This window comes from Papio anubis, chromosome 3 (genome assembly GCF_008728515.1).
Source record: "Papio anubis isolate 15944 chromosome 3, Panubis1.0, whole genome shotgun sequence".
In the NCBI taxonomy this organism is placed as follows: Eukaryota; Metazoa; Chordata; class Mammalia; order Primates; family Cercopithecidae; genus Papio; species Papio anubis.
Genome location: NC_044978.1, coordinates 155,873,642 through 155,899,845, shown reverse-complemented (window position 1 = coordinate 155,899,845; position 26,204 = coordinate 155,873,642). Strand labels below are relative to the sequence as shown.

The 26,204-nt window shown below is 38.8% G+C and overlaps 1 protein-coding gene across 9 annotated transcripts in view; it reads left to right on the top strand.

Annotated features, from left to right (window-relative positions):
- Window positions 1-217: 217 nt before the first annotated feature.
- PCDH7 (protocadherin 7) overlaps window positions 218-26,204 on the top strand; it is a 535,818-nt gene continuing 509,831 nt past the window's right edge. For 7 of the 9 annotated variants that reach the window (XM_009206641.4, XM_009206640.4, XM_009206639.4 and 4 more), the window contains exon 1: window positions 1,065-4,446. In XM_009206641.4, coding sequence (XP_009204905.1) covers window positions 1,273-4,446 — 3,174 coding nt within the window. In that variant the 5' untranslated portion in view covers window positions 1,065-1,272. Of the gene's footprint in view, window positions 4,447-10,585; window positions 10,822-26,204 lie in introns of those variants that run through there. The other 2 variants (XM_003898563.5, XM_009206638.4) reach the window with 2 other exon arrangements.

Here is a 26,204-nt window from a genome sequence, read left to right as displayed (position 1 = left end):
CACCTTTGAACTGCAAAGGGATCAAGTTCAGCTCGAGTTCCCTGCATTGGGACTAAGAGGAAGGAGAGAGAGCGTGCAAGAGAGCGAGTGGGAGAGGGGGAAAGGGGAAAGGAGAGGAGGGAGGAGAGAGAGGAGGGAGGAGAGAGAAAGGGAGGGAGGGAGGGGAGGGATCGAGAGAGAGCGGGGAGAGAGAGAGAGAGGCTGCAATCTCCTCCCTGAATCGCGCACAGCGCTGCAGATCCCACTGCTCCGACATGCGGGCCGAATGCAGGTGAGAAAAGGCACGGACTCTGCGGCTGCGGACCCAAACTTGGGCACCGCACGGTGCGCACGGCTCAGCCTTCGCCCCCGCGGGCGAAAGGCTGCTGCGGTTTCAGGCGGCGGCTTCGTGACTAATGACCTTGCGCAGAGTTGTTAAGAAAAAAGAGAAACCCGCGCTCTCCGGGGTGAGAAGGGACTGACTCTCTGGGCGTCTCTGAAGATGGCTCGGGCTTCTCTTTGGCGCGCCGGGGGGACCCGGACGCGGACCGCGCTGTGACGCGAGTAGTCTCCACTGCACCGTGCCCGAAGCGACGTGCCGGGGGATTTTTCATTCTCTATCTGTTGACTGGCTCCCCCGCTGCCTGAGCAGAGTCGGAGTTGAGACTGGCTTGTTGCTGGCCCCAGCGCCTGGTGCAGGAAGCGACTCACGTTTGCCTGGGCGGCCGGAGTCGGAGCAGAGCCTGGGTTTGGAGTGAGTGTCTGGAACGTGAATTGGACTCAACTCGAGTAGCAGCAAAGACCGGCGGGCTGGCAGGCGGGGGAGGCTGCAAGCTCGTTCCCCACCTCTTCCCAGCCCCACTGCCCGTCTGCCGGAGCAGTTCTGGCCCCTTCCGACAGAGCGGGTACGAGAGCCGGGGATTCTCCGCCCGCTGCGGGGATGACTCTGGGTTGGGGGGGCGCCGAACCCGCGGCGCGCAGTGTCCCGTGAACTGTGAGTACTGCGACTGAACGGCGGCCGGCAAGCGGGCGATTAGCACCCATTGCATGAATTATGAAACAATAACTTTCGGAAGAAGCCGGAGAAAAAAAAAAGCATCTATCGCTGCCCTCCCACCTCCATTCCCGGCCGACTCTCCACGCCGCTTTTGCCCCCTCCCTCCCCTCTCTCTCGCTCCTTCCTTTCCGGGAGAGGGGAGAGGACTGGGAGGAGGGCAAGCGGCCGGCCCCGGAGGAGGGGGGCGCCGAGGGGGCTGTGGTTAGAAGGAGCAGTAGCAGCAGCAGCAGGAGAAGATGCTGAGGATGCGGACCGCGGGATGGGCGCGCGGCTGGTGCTTGGGCTGTTGCCTCCTCCTGCCGCTCTCGCTCAGCCTGGCGGCCGCCAAGCAGCTCCTCCGGTACCGGCTGGCCGAAGAGGGCCCCGCCGACGTCCGCATCGGCAACGTGGCTTCAGACCTGGGCATCGTGACCGGATCGGGTGAGGTGACTTTCAGCCTGGAGTCCGGCTCCGAGTACCTGAAGATCGACAACCTCACGGGCGAGCTGAGCACGAGCGAGAGGCGCATCGACCGCGAGAAGCTGCCCCAGTGTCAGATGATCTTCGACGAGAACGAGTGCTTCCTGGACTTCGAGGTGTCGGTGATCGGGCCCTCGCAGAGCTGGGTAGACCTGTTTGAGGGTCGGGTCATCGTGCTAGACATCAACGACAACACGCCCACCTTCCCGTCGCCCGTGCTCACGCTCACGGTGGAAGAGAACCGGCCGGTGGGCACACTCTACCTGCTGCCCACCGCCACTGACCGCGACTTTGGCCGCAACGGCATCGAGCGCTATGAGCTGCTCCAGGAGCCCGGAGGCGGCGGCAGCGGCGGCGAGAGCCGGCGCGCCGGGGCGGCCGACAGCGCCCCCTATCCCGGGGGCGGCGGGAACGGCGCGAGCGGCGGCGGCTCGGGAGGCTCCAAGCGGCGGCTGGACGCATCAGAGGGCGGCGGCGGCACCAACCCCGGCGGCCGCAGCAGCGTGTTCGAGCTGCAGGTGGCGGACACCCCGGATGGCGAGAAGCAGCCGCAGCTGATCGTGAAGGGGGCGCTGGACCGCGAGCAGCGCGACTCCTACGAGCTGACCCTGCGGGTGCGCGACGGCGGCGACCCGCCTCGCTCCTCGCAGGCCATCCTACGGGTCCTCATCACCGACGTGAACGACAACAGCCCCCGCTTCGAGAAGAGCGTGTACGAGGCCGACTTAGCTGAGAACAGCGCCCCGGGGACCCCCATCCTGCAACTGCGCGCAGCTGACTTGGACGTGGGGGTCAATGGGCAGATCGAGTACGTGTTCGGGGCGGCCACCGAGTCGGTGAGGCGACTGCTGCGCCTTGACGAGACGTCCGGCTGGCTCAGCGTCCTGCACCGGATCGACCGCGAGGAGGTGAACCAGCTGCGCTTCACGGTCATGGCCCGCGACCGTGGGCAGCCCCCCAAGACCGACAAGGCCACCGTGGTCCTTAACATCAAAGACGAGAATGACAATGTGCCATCCATTGAAATCCGCAAGATTGGGCGCATCCCCCTCAAGGACGGGGTGGCCAACGTGGCCGAGGACGTTCTGGTCGACACCCCCATCGCTCTGGTGCAGGTGTCCGACCGAGACCAAGGCGAGAACGGGGTGGTCACCTGCACCGTGGTGGGCGACGTGCCCTTCCAGCTCAAGCCAGCCAGCGACACCGAGGGCGACCAGAACAAGAAAAAGTACTTTTTGCACACCTCGACCCCTCTGGACTATGAGACCACCCGGGAGTTCAACGTGGTCATCGTGGCGGTGGACTCAGGCAGCCCCAGCCTCTCGAGCAACAACTCCCTGATTGTGAAGGTGGGAGACACGAACGACAACCCGCCTGTGTTCGGCCAGTCGGTGGTGGAGGTTTACTTCCCTGAGAACAACATCCCGGGCGAGAGGGTGGCCACAGTGCTGGCGACAGACGCAGACAGCGGAAAGAACGCTGAGATCGCCTACTCGCTGGACTCCTCTGTGATGGGGATCTTTGCCATCGATCCCGATTCTGGGGACATCCTGGTCAATACGGTGCTGGACCGCGAGCAGACTGACAGGTATGAGTTTAAAGTTAACGCCAAAGACAAAGGCATCCCCGTGCTGCAGGGCAGCACTACAGTGATTGTGCAGGTGGCTGATAAGAATGACAATGACCCTAAGTTTATGCAGGACGTCTTCACCTTTTATGTGAAAGAAAACTTGCAGCCCAACAGCCCTGTGGGGATGGTCACCGTGATGGATGCTGACAAGGGGCGGAATGCAGAGATGAGTCTGTACATAGAGGAGAACAATAACATTTTTTCTATTGAAAATGACACGGGGACAATTTACTCCACAATGTCTTTTGACCGGGAACATCAGACCACATACACTTTCAGAGTCAAGGCTGTGGATGGGGGAGATCCTCCCAGGTCTGCCACAGCTACAGTCTCGCTTTTTGTGATGGATGAAAATGACAATGCTCCCACAGTTACCCTTCCCAAAAACATTTCCTACACTTTACTGCCACCTTCGAGTAATGTCAGGACAGTAGTAGCTACAGTGTTGGCAACAGACAGTGACGATGGCATCAATGCAGACCTGAACTACAGCATTGTGGGAGGGAATCCCTTCAAGCTGTTTGAAATTGATCCCACTAGTGGTGTGGTTTCCTTAGTGGGAAAACTCACCCAAAAGCATTATGGCTTGCACAGGTTGGTGGTGCAAGTGAATGACAGTGGGCAGCCTTCCCAGTCCACCACGACTCTGGTGCATGTGTTTGTCAATGAAAGTGTTTCTAATGCAACTGTAATTGACTCCCAGATAGCTAGAAGTTTGCACACCCCACTCACCCAGGATATAGCTGGCGACCCAAGCTATGAAATTAGCAAACAGAGACTCAGTATTGTCATTGGTGTGGTTGCTGGCATTATGACGGTGATTCTAATCATCTTAATTGTAGTGATGGCAAGGTACTGCAGGTCCAAAACTAAAAATGGCTATGAAGCTGGCAAAAAAGATCACGAAGACTTTTTTACACCCCAACAGCATGACAAATCTAAAAAGCCTAAAAAAGACAAGAAAAACAAAAAATCTAAGCAGCCTCTCTACAGCAGCATTGTCACTGTAGAGGCTTCTAAACCAAATGGACAGAGGTATGATAGTGTCAATGAGAAGCTGTCAGATAGCCCAAGCATGGGGCGATACAGATCTGTTAATGGTGGGCCTGGCAGTCCTGACCTGGCAAGGCATTACAAATCTAGTTCCCCATTGCCTACTGTTCAGCTTCATCCCCAGTCACCAACTGCAGGAAAAAAGCACCAGGCCGTACAAGATCTACCACCAGCTAACACATTTGTGGGAGCAGGAGACAACATTTCAATTGGATCAGATCACTGCTCTGAGTACAGCTGTCAAACCAATAACAAGTACAGCAAACAGGTAAGATGTATCCCAAATATATTTAAACATCCCTGGGAGGGTTAATAACTCTGAGACAGATTATCTTCTGTAAAGTTTTGTCTTCTTGTTTTTAAAGTTATTAAAATCTTAACAGAAGGAATTTAATGTTAATTTTTGCACCATTAATTTAGCAAAGGCCATCTACAAGAGGTATACCACTGTATTTTGCAAGTTAGAATTAAGGTTCACTGAACTACTGAAGGAAGTATTCAGAGTAGGCAGTATTTTGTAGTTCTCTTTGCACTTGACATCCCTAATTCATACTACATTTTTTGTTTCCAGAATAAATATGTATGTATTACTTAGATGGTTAGTTTTCACCTGAAATTATTTTTCTTTTATGGCAATTAAGTGGATAATTGCATCCAGAGAAAAAGTTTCTAAAGTTACTACTGGTGTCTATGCAAATTGGATACCATAAAAGTTTTAGCTTTGTTATTTACAATGTAGGATTTTACAGATAAATAGATGCCGAATCATGCAGACGTAGTACTAAGTCTGAGATATTGAAATACTGACTACTTTGATGAAAATGCTGGTTTAAAAATATTTACTGATATGCAAATGTCATGCCAAACACCACTTTCAATCTTTTATATCTATAATAATTGATACCTATAACAATTAGTATTCGATAATGATATGCAGTCACCATTTGCATACTTCCTCTTTGATATTAAAAGTTTGCAAACAAAAATACATCGCATGAGCCATTTATTATTTAAGCCACGTAATGAAAGTATTCATGATTGATGTACTGTCTGCAAGACTATTTTGGCATGCATTATGATATATTGAGAATGTAAAGATTATGTGGAATATTTGACATAATTGTTTCTCAGTGAAATGTAGAAACAGTAAAAAATACATATATTCTGAGGTGGAACTTAAGCAAAACTGAAATTTATTTTTGAAAGTTTTCCTTGTGTGATATACAATCCTCAGAAAGTTTACTTTGTATACCCACCAAAGTTTGCCACACATAAATAAGATCTTTTGGAAAGGGCTGTGTCTCATGGTACAGCAACCTCAGCTAATAAAACATTACATATTTCTTACTGTCAGAACCCATTCTCAAGAAACACAGTTATGACTGTCAATCTAATTTCTATTAAATATGCTTTGCATGTGGAATGTGGAATCTGAGAAGAACTGAGGCAAAGGAAAAAGTTATTTTATAGCCTCATTGAAGATGTTACAGAAAGAGATATTAATCCTTTATTGCTTTCATGACTACTGAAATTAGTTTTTTAAATAAATATTTTCTATATATAGTACTTTACTATAGCTATTCAGATAAGGAGAAAGAGTCTGAATAAGCTTTTATATCTAATAACAAGTGCAATCCAAGAAAACACCAGTTCGAACTACATTTGCATTAAATGGCTTTTGAAAATATGTCCTTTGGTGTATATGAATTTGAATTATTTATTTATTTTAAACCAACATTTAACATAGTGGAGTGTTTATATCTGTTGTATTATTGTGTTACATGGAGTTAGAAGCTGATTTTTGTATTGTTTTGGTGCTTTTATCAGTTTTGTAAACAAGGAAGATTCTAGCTAAAATGGTAGCACATTTTACAGATTACTTATAAACACCCCAAAATAAATTGAGATTTGTAGACATTTCTCTAGAAAATAGTTAATACGTAATGCAAAGGAGTGTGAAGAGCTCTGTCTGCAGAATGTTTACCTCTCGGTTCTTATCTTAATGGTACTTCTGTCCTGTGGCTGGATAGCATTTGCATTCTGAATTGTGTAATCTTATGCTTTTGAGCGGACATATCAAGTGACACTTTTACCGATATTTTATGCAAACAGTTCATATGTTCTGTGCTGTCACTTAAGCTTCATTTGGCTCATCAGATGAGGTTAGCTCTATGTTCTTGAATATTTAAAACAGCTAATATCAAGACTGTTGGCATCCTATTTAAAAGGCAAAGTGATATGCTTATAAATAAACTAATATATGGTGTTAGCCTCTTAACTGAGGAAAGCAGTCCATATTCCAAAAGAGAAAACCTTCAAAGCAATTGGAATGAATCACACAGTTTGCCAAAAGTGACTTTGGAAAACTTTTCTGTCATTAGGTATTCAGAAGAAGAATACACTTTTAAACACAAGTAAATAGCTGACCTAAAATGAAATAAAGGCAAATGAAACACATTCCCCTTAATGTAATTAGTAATAGTAATGGATATGCTTCATCTTCTCAATATTGCTGTCAGGGTCAAGGGATCCATTTACAAAGTTACATTCCGTTTTGACATCTGACATAAATAGAATCCTTTTTGTTCTGCTTTTTGTTTGTGCCATAAGTAGATAATTTCCTATTTTTATTTTTAAAATATATGCACTTTAATTTTTACGGAACTACCAAAATATATTTTCTTTGATTAAACCTGATTTAATCAAAAAAAAAAAAAAAGAATACAAGGTTTCGCAGTAATTTCCTTCTTTGGATAAATGGATTTATCTAAGGTAAAATTAGACCATTGTATTCTTTCAATTCCATATAGCAGGGTCTAATTTAAAAATTGAGATTTCATTTTACATAAAGCCTTCGTTTTATTTATAGTTTTCCTGAATTGCCTTATTGCAGTTCTTTATTTGTGAAAAAATTCAAGTGATGTTTCTTAAGAGTGTTATCTTTATGAAAATTAGACATTTTAAAGTGTTGTGCCTAAGTCCTGTTGTTTTCATTATAATAGGTTAAACAGCTTTGTAGAAATAGAAGTTTGAAAATAATACTCTCCCTTAACCTCTTACTTTTTGTTTTGTTTACATAGACTTGAGAGGCATTCAAATCAAGCTTCTATAGTTACTCTTTGGCAGACTCTAGGAGATGTGTGTGGTAGAGCTGCTGGAATTATTTCCGAAATTCACGCTTTAGAAAACTCACTGATGATGTAGCCCAAATTTTCATAGTTCATACCTTTGCATTTCCAACAAAAGCCTTTGCTCTCAACTAAATAATGTGTTTAGTTGAGCAAAATGTGGATCATTGACAGCATTACTGAGATTAAGTATCCACTTTTTTGTTTCATTCTTCCTTGGTAAACCTGGTCTTGGCGGTTGTTAAACTTTTGTGAACTAGAAGTACAAGTGTGCTTTTCATTCATAACGTAAAGGCAAATGCATTCTATTTTTCTGTTTAAGTCTTCGGTATTTTACTATGTGCTAAGCATTTTTCAATTTTCTTTTAAAATAATGTAATCCCCCCAAAGAGTAATAGTATGAAAAGTACAGTTACTATTTTGCTTATTATTCTTGAATTCTATTGAGCTTATCCTTGATATGCTGTTATTTAGATAATGCACTTACAAGTAAAAACTTTATTGTATTTAGTAAATGGAAAGTAAGGTAATTTATTTTTGGCAAGAACTTAGCTTGAATAAACACCCATTTTAAAATCCATTTGCAGCTGATCCTGAAATACAAATAATTTACATTAACTTCAGTGACAGTTTCACAGTTTGTCTTCATAATGTTCTCTTTAATGATCAAATTATGTTCAATATATTCATTTTATACTTAGTGAAAAAATATGGGAGGACTTATCTTTTTAATTGCTTCAATTTTGGAAGCAAATGGTTGACTTGCTGTCATGTATTAAGCAATAAGAAAACTAAATGTCAATTCATTTATGTTTGTGTGTGTGGGTGTGTGTGTATGTATATATATACACATATATATATAGAGAGAGAGAGAGTATATATATATTCTTTAGTGGAAATGCATCTACTTAGTGATGCCAACCATAGCTTCCAGTGCTCATTCTGTAAGCATAATTTTTACAATGTGTTTCTCCTGTCTATAACCAAGGATGTTTTCATAAGGCACAATGAATCTGCGTATGGTGAAATTTCTGTTACATTTGGCCTGATACCATAAGCAAAAGACTAATAGCTGATGGAAGTTAGGCTGTGTCTTTACTCATCTAGTAAAGCAACATTATCTGGATCTCTGGATGTCTATGAAATAAGGAAAATGTCATCCATTGATTTGATCAGCAATGAATTTGCCAATTTATATGGAAGTCCTCATGATTATTTGAACCTTATCCAAAACTTATCCTAAACCAATTAATGACTTAGCTATAAGAACACAAAATCAGTTTAAATACTTTAATAAATCATCTAGTACAATAAATAGAGCAAAATCATTTTTTCTTATCTTTCTATCTTTGAGTAATTTCATATCTCATATGTGGAAAAACATGAACAAGGTTTATATCACAAACTACACACAGAGACATAAACACACATATTCGTGCATACCATTTATAGCTGTATTAGTCTTATTTAGTCATGATGTTTATAGATTAATATGTGAAAATATCTAACTTAAACATACACAATGTTGAAATAAAATATACTATAATCAACATTTTAATGACTGTACCTAAAATCACTAGCATCATCACATTTTAGAATTACAAGGTGTTAAACACTCCCCTCATTTTAATAGAAGAGGAGACTGAGGCCCAGCATGAAACAGTGACTTGATTGGGATTACAAAATTGTCAGGGATATAATGTGCACTAGAGTCCGAGTCATGGAATGTAGTGTCCAGTATTCTTATTTATCTGATCATACCACCTTTGGGGGGAAAAAAACTGAATTTCTGTAACTTTCAATTGCAGTAGAAATCTGTTGAAATTTACTTACTTATTTATGACTATATATTTGGCTATGAAGATTGACATCTTTACAATAGACTATAATTCTGCTTTAGGCTCCAGTTCTTCTGTGTAAAATTATCTAGGAAAATATAATTCAAAATTTACAGAATTTTAAAATAAGTTAATAATTCTTTTCCCTCATATAGGATTGTAATTGATAACATAGAGTAAAGCATCTTAACATGGTTAAGAACGTATATTCTGTTGACAGAATTTTTAATATTAGCACAACAGTGATAACAGACATAAGTTCCTTCCTAGCATTTAGTATATTTCAATAAAAATTCACTTAAATAGAAAAGAATTAAAACATTCTACACATTGTGTATGAAACATTTTATGCATTCTAATTGTGATAATCTTTTACCTTTTCCATCAATATTGATAATTACTTTTGGCTTCTGGGCTTGTTCGCATTTTATCAACTTTGCACATACATTTTCTTTTAGTAGCATCCTTAACACACAGTCATGCACGAATGTTTTCTCTTAATTTGTTTTCTAGCAAGTTTTTAGAAGAATAATCCATTTTGTTAGTTTTCAATTGGATTGCTTCCTTGGTAGGCAGTTAGCCAATCTAGTGTACTAGATTCTAAATTTGCACAGTGACAAAATATAAATTATTGAATCTATTAATTTTAAACATAAAATCTGAACTATTTTTAAAACTAAATATCGTGTATGACAAAGACATTACTTCATCTCAGCAATCTACTCCATTAGACATTTTAACATCTTTTCTTTCCTGGGAGGGTGTGGTGGTGGAGGTTATGTAGGAGATTTAGTATAATTATATACAGTATTTTAAATATATATATATATATATATATAACCAATTTTGTTTAAAATAGTTATGTATAAGGAGTATATAATTGATTTCTAGACTATGGCAAAGTTTCCCATTCATTTATTTACTATGACTCTAAAGAAATAGTAAGAGCTGTTCCCATACATCTAGAGTAAGCTTTGCTTTTCTTATTTTTAAAAAACCCTTAGAATCTTTTCTAAAGCAGTGACTCTTTTGCGGTACATTACACAGTGCTTTATTTAGCATTAGTGTTGTGGGAAAAATCACATTCTAAGAAGAATTTAGCTGAAACCACTAAAACTAATCTTAATTATCACTTCTGGTGAATTAATGTTTTAAAGGCGGAATAAAGGTTTAGCTTCAGGAATGTAGTGATGTTTGTATTGAACTCTAATGCTGTGTACAGACAAAAAGCTATTAAAGCTCCCAAATAGGATTCCTCTGACAAGTTAACTTCCCCCACCCCCAATCGTGTTTATTATTTACAAACACAAAATTGGCATTAAAGTTTTTCTCTGCTCCTCAATCTCTACTTATAGCTTTCCAATTGGGCATAAGACATTGGGGAAAATTTCTTTATCGATTTTTTTTTTACCTGCATAAATCTTTATTTTCCTTCTTTCAGATGCGTCTACATCCATACATTACTGTGTTTGGCTGAATTCCACTCTAATATGATGCTCCATTATGCACCATACTGTGATGACCTTTCTACTCCGAAACCTGCTGGAGCCTGCCCTTGGCCGTGGGGTGTCAGCCAATCACTGCTTGTTCCACTTGTTGTACATTTTATGTTTGAGTCTTTTTCTTTCTCATATGCGGAAAAATAGTATGAAAATAAAATAAATGTATGAAATAGTAGTAATGCAGAAATGTGCTACTAATGGATGTCTGAGTCACCAGGAATTCCATTCTTAAAGAGGCGGTTAGTACCTATTAGACTTAATAGTGACGTCTTAAAAAAATCCAAAAACATATTGCAACAATAAGTTTGAGACTTTGTGTGACCAAAGGGAAATTCACTCTCTCATATCTTTGTCTTTAATACATTAAACACTGATTTTGAATAAAAATCTAAATTGATCAATATTTTTATGTGCCATGTAATCACAGGCCAGTCAGATAGTTCTGTTAGGGTGAAGGATAATATCTTTTGCTCATTCTGTGCATGTATTTTTAAATGTTGTTTTGTGTGTTTGTGTGTGTTTCCATATATATATATGTATATATTCTAGAACTTTGAGCAATATTTGTAAGATATTATCTGTAAAGCAAGTTTGAGAAACTAATTTTTTATATTTATAATGAGCACGGATTGACTTTTTTCTTAATCTTGAAATAGTAACCAAAATATTTATATCATTTTTGAATTTATTTTTTAATTCCTTAAGAAAATTTAGAACTTTTCAGTTTGATTTGCAAAAGTCACTGTAGTCACATTCGGAAGGAATATGTGGCTTTCTCTTCTTTATGGACTATATTCATCAGAAGTCCATATTTATTAAACATCCTGTTTGATGTCAGATAACATAAACTCAAGCAGCTTCAAAGAGTTCAACATGTTGCATATTGTTGAGAGAGTAAGTGATTGAATTTTAGTTGTATAAGCAATATTATAGGTAGGTCAGGGAGTCGTCTGCATGACCCCTCTATCTCTTTATGTTTATATGTTTATGTCTTTATTTGTTATGTCATATGTGTTTATGAGCCTAGAAAATAAGTGTTCCATATGTAACATTTAATAATTTTATAATACATACTACGCTGTCTGCCCTATTAGAATTTTCCATAAATTTTGGAAGCAAGAATGCCAAATTCTCAAGATCTGTTGGTGAATCACTCTCAATATAAGAGCTGTTTAAGACAAATAAATAAATAAATATTGGAAGGACATTGGAAGTGATAGGAAATGCACTATAACCCCTGTGAATCTCTAATGTATACCTGAGGATTTTTGTTTCATAAGCTGTGTATTTAATCTCGCAAAAGGGGACTTTTCAGAAACATCATTGCAAGTACAGTAAGATTTCTGTATAAAACTTAATTATCCTTAACCTCCCATTTTGTTTTGAACACAAGGACTAGTGTGAAAGGAACCTGTACTAATGTCTGCTTCTTGAAAATGCTTGTTTTCCTCATTCCAAGTAGTAAACGTCACTAGACATACTTCAAATGTAAATCCTGTAACAAGTCACATCAACTGAAAAACAAATTACAGAAAAAAAAAGTCTAGAATTTTGGGTTAATTTAATGTGCAATCACATAGAAGTGATATTTATGAATACCTTCACAAAGAAGAACATTGTAGGTTAGCATTTTCTAAATAGGCTGCAACACACTCTTGAAGTATGAATCAGTTTATTGAGTCTCTACCACAATTAGAAAAGTACAAAATAAAATAGAAAAATACAGAGTACATCACCCATAGTAACAGTAAATATTGTCTTGTGCAATTTTTGTTTCAGTTGTGTTTGTGTGGAGGTGTGTGTTTCTGTTCTTGGTTGTTAGGTTAAAAATCTGTCTTATTGTGGAAGCAGTTGAAAATGTTTGAGAACCAGCACTCTAGACTGGGGTAGGAAGTTATGGCTATTTACTATTATGATTGGAAAAACATAGTAAATCAAAGCAGGAAAAAAAATAATGCTAACACTCCCAAGGATTTTAGTGTACTATTAAGCTGATTCAGAATGATCAACAGCATGGTGATTACAGCAACATTTATCAACAGCAGAAAGCTTTTGAGAAGTTTATTATCATTCCTCTACTCATCTTGTGATTAAAAAAAATCTTTGAACACATGCCATTGGTTTATTGAACAGATACAGACTCCCAGTCCCCCTTCCCAGTCCCTTAACATGCCCAGCGCCTCCCCAGTTACCCCTCACCCAGTTGTTGCTATCAAACTCAGGTCTCTAGGTCAGTAAGTCTCCTTTGTAATTACTGGAACGTACCATTTACGGAGGTGCCTGTGGACAGTGGACAGATGAAGACAGAGCAAACCACATATTATCCTATATATTTTAGCATGTGGATATTTTATTTTAAACTAGAAGACAATAGTTAATTCTCCATTTCAAAATCTGAGAAGGAATATGAGATGCTAGAGACTGGTCTATTTTAGAGTAGTTCATCCTTTGGATAACGTTTCTTTGATCTATCAGTACTGGTCCTGGTACTAAAAGAATAACAAGATAGAGTCTTTGGCCTCAGGGAATTAATGTATTATAAAGATGATAACAGGGCAGAAAAAGAATAGTTTATTTTATTTAGAAATTTTATTTTTTTAAGAGACAAGTGTCTCATTATGTTGCCCAGGTTGGATTCGAACCCCTGGCCTCAGGGGATCCTTCTGCCTCCGCCTCCAAGTAGCTGGGAGTACAGGTGTCCACCACGACAGCAGGCAGAAAAATAAGAGTTTATATTTGTATCATGCCTCTTATGTTTCAAAACATTGAATGCGTGTTTGCTTACTTGTACCTCAGAACAAGCTGTGAGGAAGACCACTAGTATTCTGAGGTAAGGATACTGAAATAATGAACAGCTTTTTCACGACTCTGATGGAACTAGCTAGCTTAATAACCTTATAATGTCTATGAAAAAATATTCGGTCATAATTCAAGAATACCAAAAACATTTGAAGGAAGTTTTGAAATGTATGTTTTGGAATATAGAAGAATTCCTTAAAACAGGTCCAGTTTTTCAAACTTTTCGAGTCACAAACTGCATTTCATACTACTAAAAAAAAAAAAAAAACAAAAAAACACAAACTTGCTGGTATAATTTGGCGATCCAATTTTCGACTGGACTTATAAACTACAGCCACATATGTGATTAAAAAACAAAACTCTCAAGAATTAGGCAAATCACTTTATAACTCTAACTTTATTTTTTAGGTTATCTTAAAAGAAAACCTACCAAAGTCTTTTGGGAGCAATTCCACAGTTGGAAATATCTCTCTGGGAATAATTTTCTATCTGCAACTTTGCAAAACACTTTTCTTTGATGTGCCTGATTTTTTTAATCCATTCGTTTTCTAGAAAATGTATTAATCTTCTGTATCTTTTTTTTTTTTTTTTTTTTTTTTTGAGATGGAGTCTGGCTCGGTGGCTCAGGCTGGAGTGGAGCAGCACAGCCTCAGCTTAATTCAACCTCTGCCCCCCAGGTTCAAGCGATTCTCCTGCCTCAAACTCCCTAGTAGCTGGGATTACAGGTGCTTGCCACCATGCCTGGCTAATTTTTTGTATTTTTAGTAGAAATGGGGTTTCACCATGTTGGTCAGGCTGGTCTTGAACTCCTGACCTCAAGTGATCAACCCACCTCGGCATCCCAAAGTGCTGGGATTACAGACGTGACCCCCAAGCCTGGCCATGATTTTCTATATCTGTAGTACACACCGCAAAGCTTTGGAGTGAAGATACAGCAACAACTAGAGTAAGTTCCCTGTCTTCGTACATAGGACAATTAAGAAATAATATGTATGAGGCAAGGGAGACATGAAGCTCAGAGGGACTGCCCTCAAGTTTTTTCTTGCCATCACAGTATTTCCAGTGTCCAGTAGAGTGCTGGGCTTAGAGGAGGCACTCATAAATGTTTGTTGAACAAATAAACAAAGGGCCTGAGCTTTGTTGCTAGGTAGCCTGCAGATCCATCCACATTGGGTTGTTGAAATATAGTGTGGCTATTTTATATCAGGCTCTGAGAGCCTCATCGTTGCTGTTTTCTGTCCCAGCTGGGTGGGTGTCTCCAAAATGAAAGTCTACCTGCTGTGTTGGCCGGAGTCCCTGCCTTCCTTGTGTGGTGTGTGACCCTTGTTTCCATAGCACATGGGCAATTCTCTGATCTCCCCACTTCCCTTCTTCTCCTTGGTGGTGTAAGCACGGAAGCCTTAGACAAGCTAAACTAAAGCAAATGTTTGAGGCAAGTAAGAGAAACACTGGTCGTGCAGTACACTTTGACGTTTTGAGGGGGTACGAAGAATAACCACAAAAACATACAGATTTTTAGCATTTTTCTGAATATCATTATCTGGAGAAGATATAGATACATGTGCACACAAACACACGCACGAATCTCTGTTTTCGTCAGCTGATGTGTTCCTGCAGATATTATTCAGTCTAATGTCAGGCAGTCATTTTTTTTTTTTTTTTTTTTTTGAGACGGAGTCTCGCTCCGTCGCCCAGGCTAGAGGGCAGTGGCGCGATCTCAGCTCACTGCAAGCTCCGCCTCCCGGGTTTACGCCATTCTCCTGCCTCTGCCTCCCGAGTAGCTGGGACTACAGGCGCCCGCCACCTCGCCCGGCTAGTTTTTTGTATTTTTTAGTAGAGACGGGGTTTCACCGCGTTAGCCAGGATGGTCTGGATCTCCTGACCTCGTGATCTGCCCGTCTCGGCCTCCCAAAGTGCTGAGATTACGGGCTTGAGCCACCGCGCCCGGCCAAGCAGTCATGCTTAAAGGTGAGGTGCGGCATATCTTGGTTTACTAAGCAAAGAGGAATATGCTGTATCTTGAGAGCAATGGGCAGTGATTTGAGAGCAGAGGGATGCCTTGCAACTGAAAGTCACTTCTAAGCAGCCCAGAATATTCGAAGGACTCCTCTTTTAAAGTGTAAACGACCATAAGTGATCTCTGAAGGAGTTTGCTTCAGCCTTTAGCTCGCCAGGGTGTAAGCTGCTCTAAGTGGATAACTAGGTCAGTCACTCACAAAGATCAATAGTCCTTAAGAAACGGGAATTTTGATTGGGGCCTTGAGGAAAGATGGGTAACCTTGAGTAGCTTAGAAGACAGAGACTGTGTTAAGGTGTTTTGAATTCTAGTGAGGAGTTGGGGAGGTAGGGTGAGATTATATCAGAGAAGGATGTTCAAGCCTGACAAAAGCAAATGTTTGTGGCCTGGAATTTTGGACCAGGGCCTTGGTGACCCTAAGGATGCCAGTAAACATCATGAAATATGATTGCAAGATTAATGTGAAGAAGTAGGAAACCTTCACTTCCTCCCATTTAGACCAAGTGGCTTGTTTGGGTTTGGTTTTTGTTTTCAGACGAGAATATCTAGTCTAACTGCTTTGTCTCCATTCATTTTCTGCTCATACTTATGGGAGAAAGAGGGGAACAAAGAAGAAAAAGGGGAAAAAGAAAGTAGAAAAACTGCATGGCACCATACCTGCCTCCTCTCTACTGTTGTATTAGACAAGTGTAGTAAAAAATAGTTGCCACTTTTTGACACATTATTGCCACGCCGTGGTTTCTTACCCTAACTTAACTGGAGGAAGCTGAGACTTACAGAGGATAATGAAGGCCTGTTTTTCACTGTTAGAGGAAACTTGAAAAAATACAAATGACAAAAATCTGTGGACTATTTAGAGCAGACCAAATGTAAAAGGCTCTCCTACCCCATACTGGTTGGATGGACTAAGTATTTCAATAATTTGAGAGAGAATAGATTTCATTTATATAAATATATAATAGATAATATATTTCATTTATAAAAATATGTAAAAATTATATAAATATATTTCATTCAACAATAAAGATTAAATGGAATTAAAACTATTTTTAATAAAAAAATCGGGATGAACTCATAATTCTCATAATGTGGTGTGGGGCTATGTTAACCAAGTGTAATAGACGTGTGATTTTTATCTGACAAAAATGTCATTTTAAATGCAAGTTTTGCATGCCCCATTCTTAGAAATTCAGTTCTAGGAAGTCTGTTCTATAGCCTAGAAACCTGAGTTTTTAACACCAACCCCTCTTCTCCACTCTGCAAAATGTAAGCTATGCTGGTGAAATTTGGAGTTAGAGCTTTTGAAATTCTTACCACTTTCTTACTGGTTTAGTCCTCAAAGGTCTCTGGAAACATAGAAAACTAAAGCTGGATGAGGGAATCTAAATCTGCCTTCTAGCCCCAGCTCAGTCACTGATTGGCTGGTGTGACCTTGTGAAGTCCCCTTCAAGTCTTGAAGTCTCTGGAAACTCCTCTTCTGTCACTTTAGATTATAACTCCTGCTCTGATTACATGACAGAGTTTATGGGAGTCATATAAACCATTTGCAACTTTTTGAAGCAGCAAAGCAACTGAAGAGAATATTTCTAATTATCTATGAATTTCTCTAACCTCTTTTTCAGCTGCATTTACACTTTTGGGGGCATTTTCAATATATTATATTTAAAATATAGTCTGGTGGCAGTGGCTCACACCTGTAATTTCAACACTTTGAGAGGCAAAGGTGAGAGGATCGCTTGAACCCAGGAGGTTGAGGCTGCAGTGACCGCGTTCACGCTGCTGCACTCCAGCCTGGGTAGCAGAGGGAGATCCTGTCTCAAAAAATATATATGTATACATATGTGTGTGTGTGTGTGTGTGTGTGTGTATGTGTTACACTTATCACTTGTTTGATCTTGTGATACCTTCTTATCCTAGTGACTGTCTTCAAAGTTACACTAATTTCAGATCAAGTTTCTTCAACTGGGTATGGGCTTCCACATATACCAATAGGCACTGGGTATAGTGAGAATGACTTTCAGTGCTATTGACATGTCCCTGGTAAAGATGGAGAGGTAAAGCTTTGTGTCATAAACTAGGTAGTATAGGAAACACTCACAATAATTCGATAACATTCCTTTTTACAGTTAAAAAAATTCCAGGTTAGTAGAGAGTCTGAGTCTCCTCAGGATATTATAACAAAAATACCCCAGACCGGGTGTGTTAAACAACAGAAGTTAATTTTCTCTTGGTTTTGGAGGTTAGAAGTCTCAGGTCAAGGTGCCGGCAAATTCTGATGAGGTCTTTCTTACTGGCTGTAGGTCTCTGCCTTCTCTTTGCATCCTCAGGTGACCCTTCCTCTGTGCCTGAGTGGAGAGAGAAAGCTCTGGTGTCTCTTCCTCTTTATATAAGAACACTAGTCCTGTCAGATTAGAGCCCTAACTTTATGACCCCATTTAACCTTAATTTTCTCCATAAAGGCCCTATCTCCAAGTACAGTCACATTGGGGATTACAGGGCATAATTTAGTCCGTAATGGAATCTATTTTTGTTCTGAGCAGAAACACGTTGGACTGGACCATTGTTTCTTCATGAGCTTGTCATTATTACACACAACCTGTCCATTTCTGGGACAGTATACTTCCCATTTTAAAGGAAACTTGCCTTGCCTTGATGAGCTCCAAAAAACCAACTTATCAATGTGTTCTTAAACTGAAAAAAAAAGGTACAATTGCTATTGCTTTTGTGAAAAATATATGAATCTATACCACATTTGCATGGGCATCAAATTTAAAATACATTGTTTAGCTTACTATATCTAACTTATTAGGCACATCATTGACTGTTGCCTGCAATGTTAAGCTTTCATGGAGATTTCTGACATTACATAACATCTCAGTTTTTAAAAATTCTGCTAACCAATAAGTGCATGAAGGTATATTAATTAATGTAAAATCAACATTTACATGAAACAGTCTAAAAACTGTTTCACAAGTTTAACAGTTCTTTTTAATGGCAATGTTCATATTTAGTCTTAAAATTTTAGTGCATTTTCAGCATTAAAATGAAAAGCAATAGGAATTAAGTGGAGAGGGAGTCAGTTGAAACAGAAACGCAGACTTAATAATTCCTCTTATGAAAGCGCAATCTCAGTGGATTTTCACGCACAGTAGCATAATTGGTCTGACATAGATCCAGTGGGTCTGATTTCTCATGGCGTATGGAAACTGCCAGGCATGTAACTGAGGCTGGTACCATGCTCTGAGTGACTCTTCACTATTATTATGTATGCATGCAATACACATTTTATCATGAGACCAATCCATGAACAAATTAGAAATTATGCTTTTGTTCCCTTTGTACTTTACAATGTTTAAAATAAAATAAAAAATTCCCATGATAAAATTAATAATGAATAACCTAAAACTATATATATATATATATGTATGTATGTATATGTGTGTCCAGTGTGCTGTAGGAGTGCCAAATTTGTGAGGGTAATACAGGATAAACTCATCAAAGTCTGGAAGGGGAATTTTAGTCTTCTCTTTCTTTTGGTCAGCATTTCTAGGCAACAAAATATAACAGGGAGTAGACTTTTTCTAAGAAGTATCTTTCTAAGCTTCTAGAGCTAATTTTACATTTGACCCTCTACAATTAATATTAGAAACTTTAACAGTTCCCTTGTTCAGGGAAATGGCAGTAATGATGGTATAAACAAATATATATTTTTTAATTGCATCGAAATCTGTTTCAGTGTATTTCACTGTTGAACACAAGGATCAATTTCATATACAGAGATGGCATTTCTGTTGGATTTAGGAACAATGCATGGTAATGTCTGGATTTTTCCAAAACTAATGCTTATACTGTTAGTTCAAGGGCATTACAATTTACTTTGTTACTAAAACTTGATGTTTTCTTTAATGTTTTACCTTCAATAAGGAATGTATGCAAGTGAATATGTATTTATATATAGTGGACATATTCATATGCATATATACATATGCATACATGAAACACACACAAAGAGGTAACGCGGTTGACATTTCAGAAAGAAAATAGTGAATCACTACTATATGCCAGTTATGGTTAAGGTCTATTCCAGGCACTGGAGAAAAAGTAATAAATGAAACAGGAACAAGTTTCTTCCTTCATGGAGTTTCGGTTTTAGTGTAATAATATGTAAATAGTATATAAATGATATATAAGTACATGAATAGCTAAACTTACATTGCACACTATATTTTAGGCACGGGTCAACATATTTTACATATATTAACTCATTAAATAGTGATAACAACGATAAAGTAACACCTATAATTATCTTCATTTTGTAGCTGTCAAAGCAATGTGCAGCAGCGTTCACTAACTTGCTCATGGTCACACAATTTGTAAAATGATAAAACTGAGGTTTAGGTATGGACAGTTGGGCTGCAGAGGCCACTCTGTCCACCACTGTGCATATGTGAAGTAGAGGAAATACATCTATTTTACAGCAAACTAATTCTGTGAGAATGGAATTGGATTCTCTTGCTTCTCTTCCCTTCAGTGATATTCCAACCTTGCTATTTTAGTATCTTGTACTATGTTTTTAAAATTAGGTCACTCAGTCCAATTTTTAAAAAAAATAGTTTCACCTTAAACCTTACCTTATGCAAAACAAAAGATGGGAAGATGCATATTAGACCAGTTCTATCCTGTGCTTTTGATAAACACTTCATAAAATATTTTTTCTTTTTCATTATTTTATTTCAATATTCTTCAATTCACTCATTGTGTATATAGTTTGTTATTTATATCATTAGTGCAGGTAGGAAAATATATTTTCATTATTTTTGTTGATTGCAAATTGATTCAGGATAGGAAAATGTCTTTTTTTTTCTTTTTTTTTTTTTTTTCTTGAGATGGAGTCTCGCTCTGCCGCCAGGCTGGAACGCAGTGGCACAATCTTGGCTCACTGCAACCTCCTCCTCCTGGGTCAAGTGATTCTCCTGCCTCAGCCTCCTGAGCAGCTGGGACTACAGGCGCCCGCCACCATGCCTGGCTAATTTTTTTTGTATTTTTGGTAGAGACGGGGTTTCACCATGTTGGCCAGGATGGTCTCGATCTCTTGACCTCGTGATCCAACTGCCTCGGCCTCCCAAAGTGCTGGGATTACAGGTGTGAGCCATCGCTCCCGGCCAGGAAAATTCCTTTTTATAGAGAATAACGTTTTGACTAGGATTTTTCTTTAAGTATATTTTGTTTACTTTTTATACACAAAAAAATATGTTTTTCTCTTGAGCTTTTTTTTAAGCTTTCACAAGGTTTGAAAGAAAATAAAGTGAAAGTGAATTACTTATACAAGATTCTAGTTTTACCTAAATTAGGTGTTCATTATTAAATATTCAATTAAAATATGACCTATGTCATTTAGCAGTTTTTTTAAAATATCTTTTTACTTCTATATTTAAAACATTTATATACATTTTTATGATACATGCTTTTTTCTTTTTCTTCAAAGAATATGAAACACATTTTTAATCAGCTACAGTGTACATAAGCAGTACCAAAGCCCATCTGAAGTTGATTCTTTATGAAAACAATGGTGCAGTGATTTTTTTTTGCTGTGACATTGTGTTCTTTATGTGTGGATGACACTTTTCACTGTAGGATTTTTTTTTCAACTGAGATATCTCAAAATATGATCTTTGTAATATACCTTTGAGATCAGTTATATAATATGTTTTTAATACATATGATCTGAGTTGATATGAGTATCATTAGAATGATTTAAAATTTTACACTTCAAAACTAGTGAATTAAGTACGTGAGGCTGCTTCCTCAGTCCACTTATGCATTTATAGAGTTTTGTTTACTCAGCAGTAGATTTTCTTTTTTTAGATAGGGTGTCACTTAGACTCAGGTGATTCTCCCACCTCAGCCTTCCAAATAACTGGGACTACAAGTGTGTGCTACCATGTATGGCTAGTTTAAAAAAAAAAAAAAGTTGGAGACAGGGTTTCGCCACATTGCCCAGGCTGGTCTGGAACTCCTGATGTTAAGCCATCTGCCTGCCTGGGCCTCCCATAGTGTTAGTATTACAGGCATGAGCCACTTCACCTGGCCAACAATAGATATTAAAATACTGCCACTATTGCATTTGTTTCCTATGAATGGAAATAAAGTATACTAAAATGGTCAGGAAGCCAGCCAATTCCCCGCAGGTCCCAATGCCCAACAGATTACCTCCTTATCATTCTTTTGAAAGTTTAACTCCCTGTTGTAAACAACCAACTTAGAGGCAAATAACTGTGGAAGTTGAATAGTGTTTGTTATTTGCTGACTAATTGTGGGCACCACAAATATAATCTGCAATTACTGTATGAGTAGAGTATAAGCCAATTAGGGGCTGGAACAATTTGGCTTGATTTGGAAAGCTGTTTCAAATTTAGTGTCTGAAAGTGGACAATTAATTTTGAATCTATAAACTTCAGTGAAAATATTGGTATGCTTTCAAGGAGAGTTCAAGAGAAGAAGAAAAGATTAAGGATGCAGCGTGTTTTGTATGATCTCATTGTAAGAACTTGATGAAATACATGATTTGCTCTGTGTCTATTATTATCATTCTTGCAAGATGTTTCCTGGATACACCAGGAATACACTTGTGAGTCTTTGTATTCACCCAGACAAGTGACAGTTGTTTTCAGTCCTCAGTAAAAAAATAGTGTCAACACTCACCTCACACAGTTAATAATAAAAATGTATGTTTATGAGTTCTTGAGAATTCATGACTATTCATTTTGAAATGATTTTTGACTTTTTTTTTTTTTGTAAATTTAGAACAGTTATTGTCAGAGCACAAGTCAGGGCATCCTAATGGCAGATAATCATGTAACTGCACTGGTTAGCCAGACAAATAGTTTAATGAAGAATTTATGCTTACCATTTAAAATATTATCTAGAATATTGCTTGCTAATCATTAGATGAAGGCACACCCTCGAGGGATATGAAGTGTCTGATGTCTCCACTATGTCGTATTACCGTTAATAGGATAGCATATGCACATCGTGAAGGAAGAACAGACATGGCTTGGAAAAAACAAATTGATCCATATAATATAGCACTTTTACAACCTACATGTATATATGGCTATATGCATTTCTCTTCAGAAATGCTCGGTTCTACATGTTAAGCTACAGAGATACTGAGCAAAGAAAATGAGAGTAATTTGTGTGAAGCCTAAACAAAGGAAATTCAGAAACGTTTCTAGTCCTAATTATTGTATCATGCATATTTGCGAAACTTACCTGGAGTTCAGAGTTGACAGGTGTGATGCCTTTTTGATCTTTGTCATTAGTATACTAAAAGAGTGCTGCTACTTGAGCTGTGAATTTTGTTTTAATTCGGCTTCATATGAGAAAGAAAAAGAATAATCATCACATACTGCTTCATATCAAAAGAAATTGAAATGCAGAAAGATCCTCACATCTAAAAGCTACAAACTTACCGTACAATATGCCATCGTATTAGTGGTTACAATCCTGGCTAGGAGGTAGATACAGATTTTATAAGATTTATTTTAGTCTTGATCTCTGGTTTTGAGCAAATCATTCAACTTCTCTTTATCTCTGATCTTTAATTAATTCATTTAATACTCTCTGGGAAATGTAAGACACTATAAAAATCAAAGTGACACTTTGGATATTGATTAATGTAATATCTATTACATATTATTGAAAAAAAAACTAGCTTTGGGGAAGATGGTGGGAAATATAAACAAAAATAAAATAATGATGCCAAAAACTGAAGCTACGTATTTTCCTAGGGGAAAAAAATAGTTTTTTCAAAAAAGAATATCTTGTAACCAAAAATAGCAGAGTTACGTTGTCACATTTTATTCCTAGCATTCATCTGTGGAGGAGAATTGAAGACATATTATTTTATCACTCTGCACAAAAGCTGAAATGTCTTATTGAAGAAAGGAGAGAAAATATGCTTCAGAACTAGAGAGGAAAGTCTCAATTTACAAAAGGAAAAAAATCAAGGATTTTGCTCAGGGGTTCAAAAACTGTTTGGCTTATTTTTTTATCACTTAAGCTGGTTTCTTGCTGGGCCTTTTTACTGAATAATTGAAAAAAAACTGGGTTTGGGAGGGACTTTTTTATCAAAGGAAAAAGATAGTAAGAAATAAATGTACTAAGGGAATATAGATAGGAAGTTGTATCTTTCTGTACTTTCATGATTGACTACATTTTCTCCTAAACTTATAGTTGAAAAACCCTGAAAAAATATCGGCTTCTCAGGAAAATGCTACAGAATAAAACATAGCATTCTCTGCTCCTTCAATCCTTCCTCTAAATCTTTCTCTCTTTCTCATACGCACACACACACACACGCACACGCACACACACACACGCAGACACGTGCATACCTCCACAAGCTCAAACTACTGTATGTTTTCAGTCATAATTTATCTTTGCAAACTAAAAAAAAAAATCAGTTTGGTCAGCATTGAAACTTTGGGAGAATATTGGCATTTTTGAAAGCTGCTTTCAGAGTAAGTATTATTAACTATCTCACTAGGTTTCAAGTTGTGGAGGAAAATTACTAGAATAATGACTTGAGCAAAGTAGAAATTCTGTACTTGGCAATCTTCCTGAAAGACATGGGATTGTAGGCAATCTGTATCTCCCTTGATTCTTTAGAAGGCTCTACAACAGAGTCAGTTTATGATAGTCTGAGGTGTTGCTCTTTTCTTTCCCCTGTGGCATCCTGTAAGCTTTTGCACTTACTCTATCTTCATTTTTCCCGCCAAGCTGTTTTCTCACTGTCTCAGAGGAAGTCAGAAGTCAGTATGTACCAAGCAGCCAAATGGTAGGATTTTGAACACTAAATGTTTTTTCAACTTCAGTGTCCCAGCTGCATTGAAAAAAACATAAAAGACTAACAAATTTATATTTTTTTAAAAATCAACAAGTTTTCAACATTCCTTGATCCATATAACGAAAGGTCAGTAAAAGCAAAAAAGTTTCCTTAGGCTGTGTCTCTATTAACCCATAGGATTCCAAATAAGGTGGGACCATAAGCAAGACTTTAATAATAATGTAACCGTGATTTACATGTCCAATGGGTGTTGTTCATTCATTTATGTAACTCCGAATTATTAATGTTCCATTGCACTAGTAGTACGAAACAGGAGCTGAGAGTCTTGTAAGGGAGACTGACTTATTCAACAATAATTATAATGTAGTATGATAAGGGTTATAATGGGAACCATATGTACCCTGAGGAAGGACAGACTGATTCCTAGGAAGGATGACACCTGACACTTGCCTCACAAGAGTTAGAATCTGGCTTTGATTTCTTTCTCCTTTATCAGTCCTGCATCAGTCTTTCAACCTTGGCCATAGGGTGTCAACTATTCTCACTGGAACTGAGTTGAGATGTATTTTTCTCCACATTCCTCCTTTACATTTCAACAGGTTTTTGCTTTTAATAGATTGCTAATGGATTAATTATTTAATTGTCAATCCTAGAACCAGTTAATGAGCAATTCCCATTAGCTTCACTGTATTTTAGTCGTTCTATGATTTTGACCAAAACTGAACTTATTCACTGTAACTGTTCACCCTGAATTCTTCACTGTTGGCTCTAAATGAGTTTTAGTTATTTTTAGATGTCAAATCACCTTCAGATGGGAACTTCTGCCATCATCGAGGAGATTTAAAGTAGAGGGACAGATGCTGTGAAGCGATTTCCAAAAAAACAAGGAGTTTATATAAAGAAGATATATAGACGCTTTTAATCATGGAAACATTTCTGGAATGTTTACACCCTCCCTTGGCAACTTCTTTGAAGAGTACAATTCATCTGAGTCATAAATTATATTTTTCTAAAAACAGTCATGTAATCTCATATTTTTACACCTTGTTTTTTTTTTTTTCATGAATTGGTTGTAGAGAGTGTTCTAGCCCTGGGATATCTGGAGAACAATTATAATGATTTTTTTTTTTTTTTACAATTTCTAATTATTTTTAGGTGTTTTTCATGTGTCTAGTGCTCTCCTTTTCACTGGAGCACCTATCATGTGTCCTGTTAACACTGGTACTTGCTATCAGCTGCCTTTCAGATAATCCTGCTTAAGTGACTGGTTGATGACAGCTTTTAAGATATTGCCTCTCCAAGTTATATTTCTATTCACGGAGGATTCTAGAAGAACAAAAAGCCTTGACATGAGGCTTTCTAATAAAGGGACTCATGTGGGGCATCATGCAGTATGGAAAACAGTGGAGGCAAAACAATCCTGGTCGACTTTTCTCCTGTCACTCTTGGTCCCTGCATGAAGTCTTTTAAAGCTGTAACTAACAACAGATCCCTGGTTTTGTGTCCTGGTGGAAATTAGGTACTTCTTTTTTAGTGCTGGTATCACCCAGGATCAAAGTACTCAGTTTATTTGTGTGTGTGTGTGTGTGTGTGTGTGTAAGCACATATAATTTTTCTTCTAAAGAGTTATTATTATTATTAATTTTCTTTGATACAGTTTGTCACTCTGTCACCCAGGCTGGAGTGCAGTGGCATGATCTCAGCTCACTGTAACCTCTGCCTCCCGAGTTCAAGTGATTCTCCTGCCTCAACCTCCCAAGCAGCTAGGATCACAGGCATGCACTGCCACACCCAGCTAATTTTTGTGTTTTTAGTAGAGACGGGGTTTCAGCATGTTGGCCAGGCTGTCTTGAACTCCTGACCTCAAGTGACCCACCTGCCTCAGCCTCCCAAA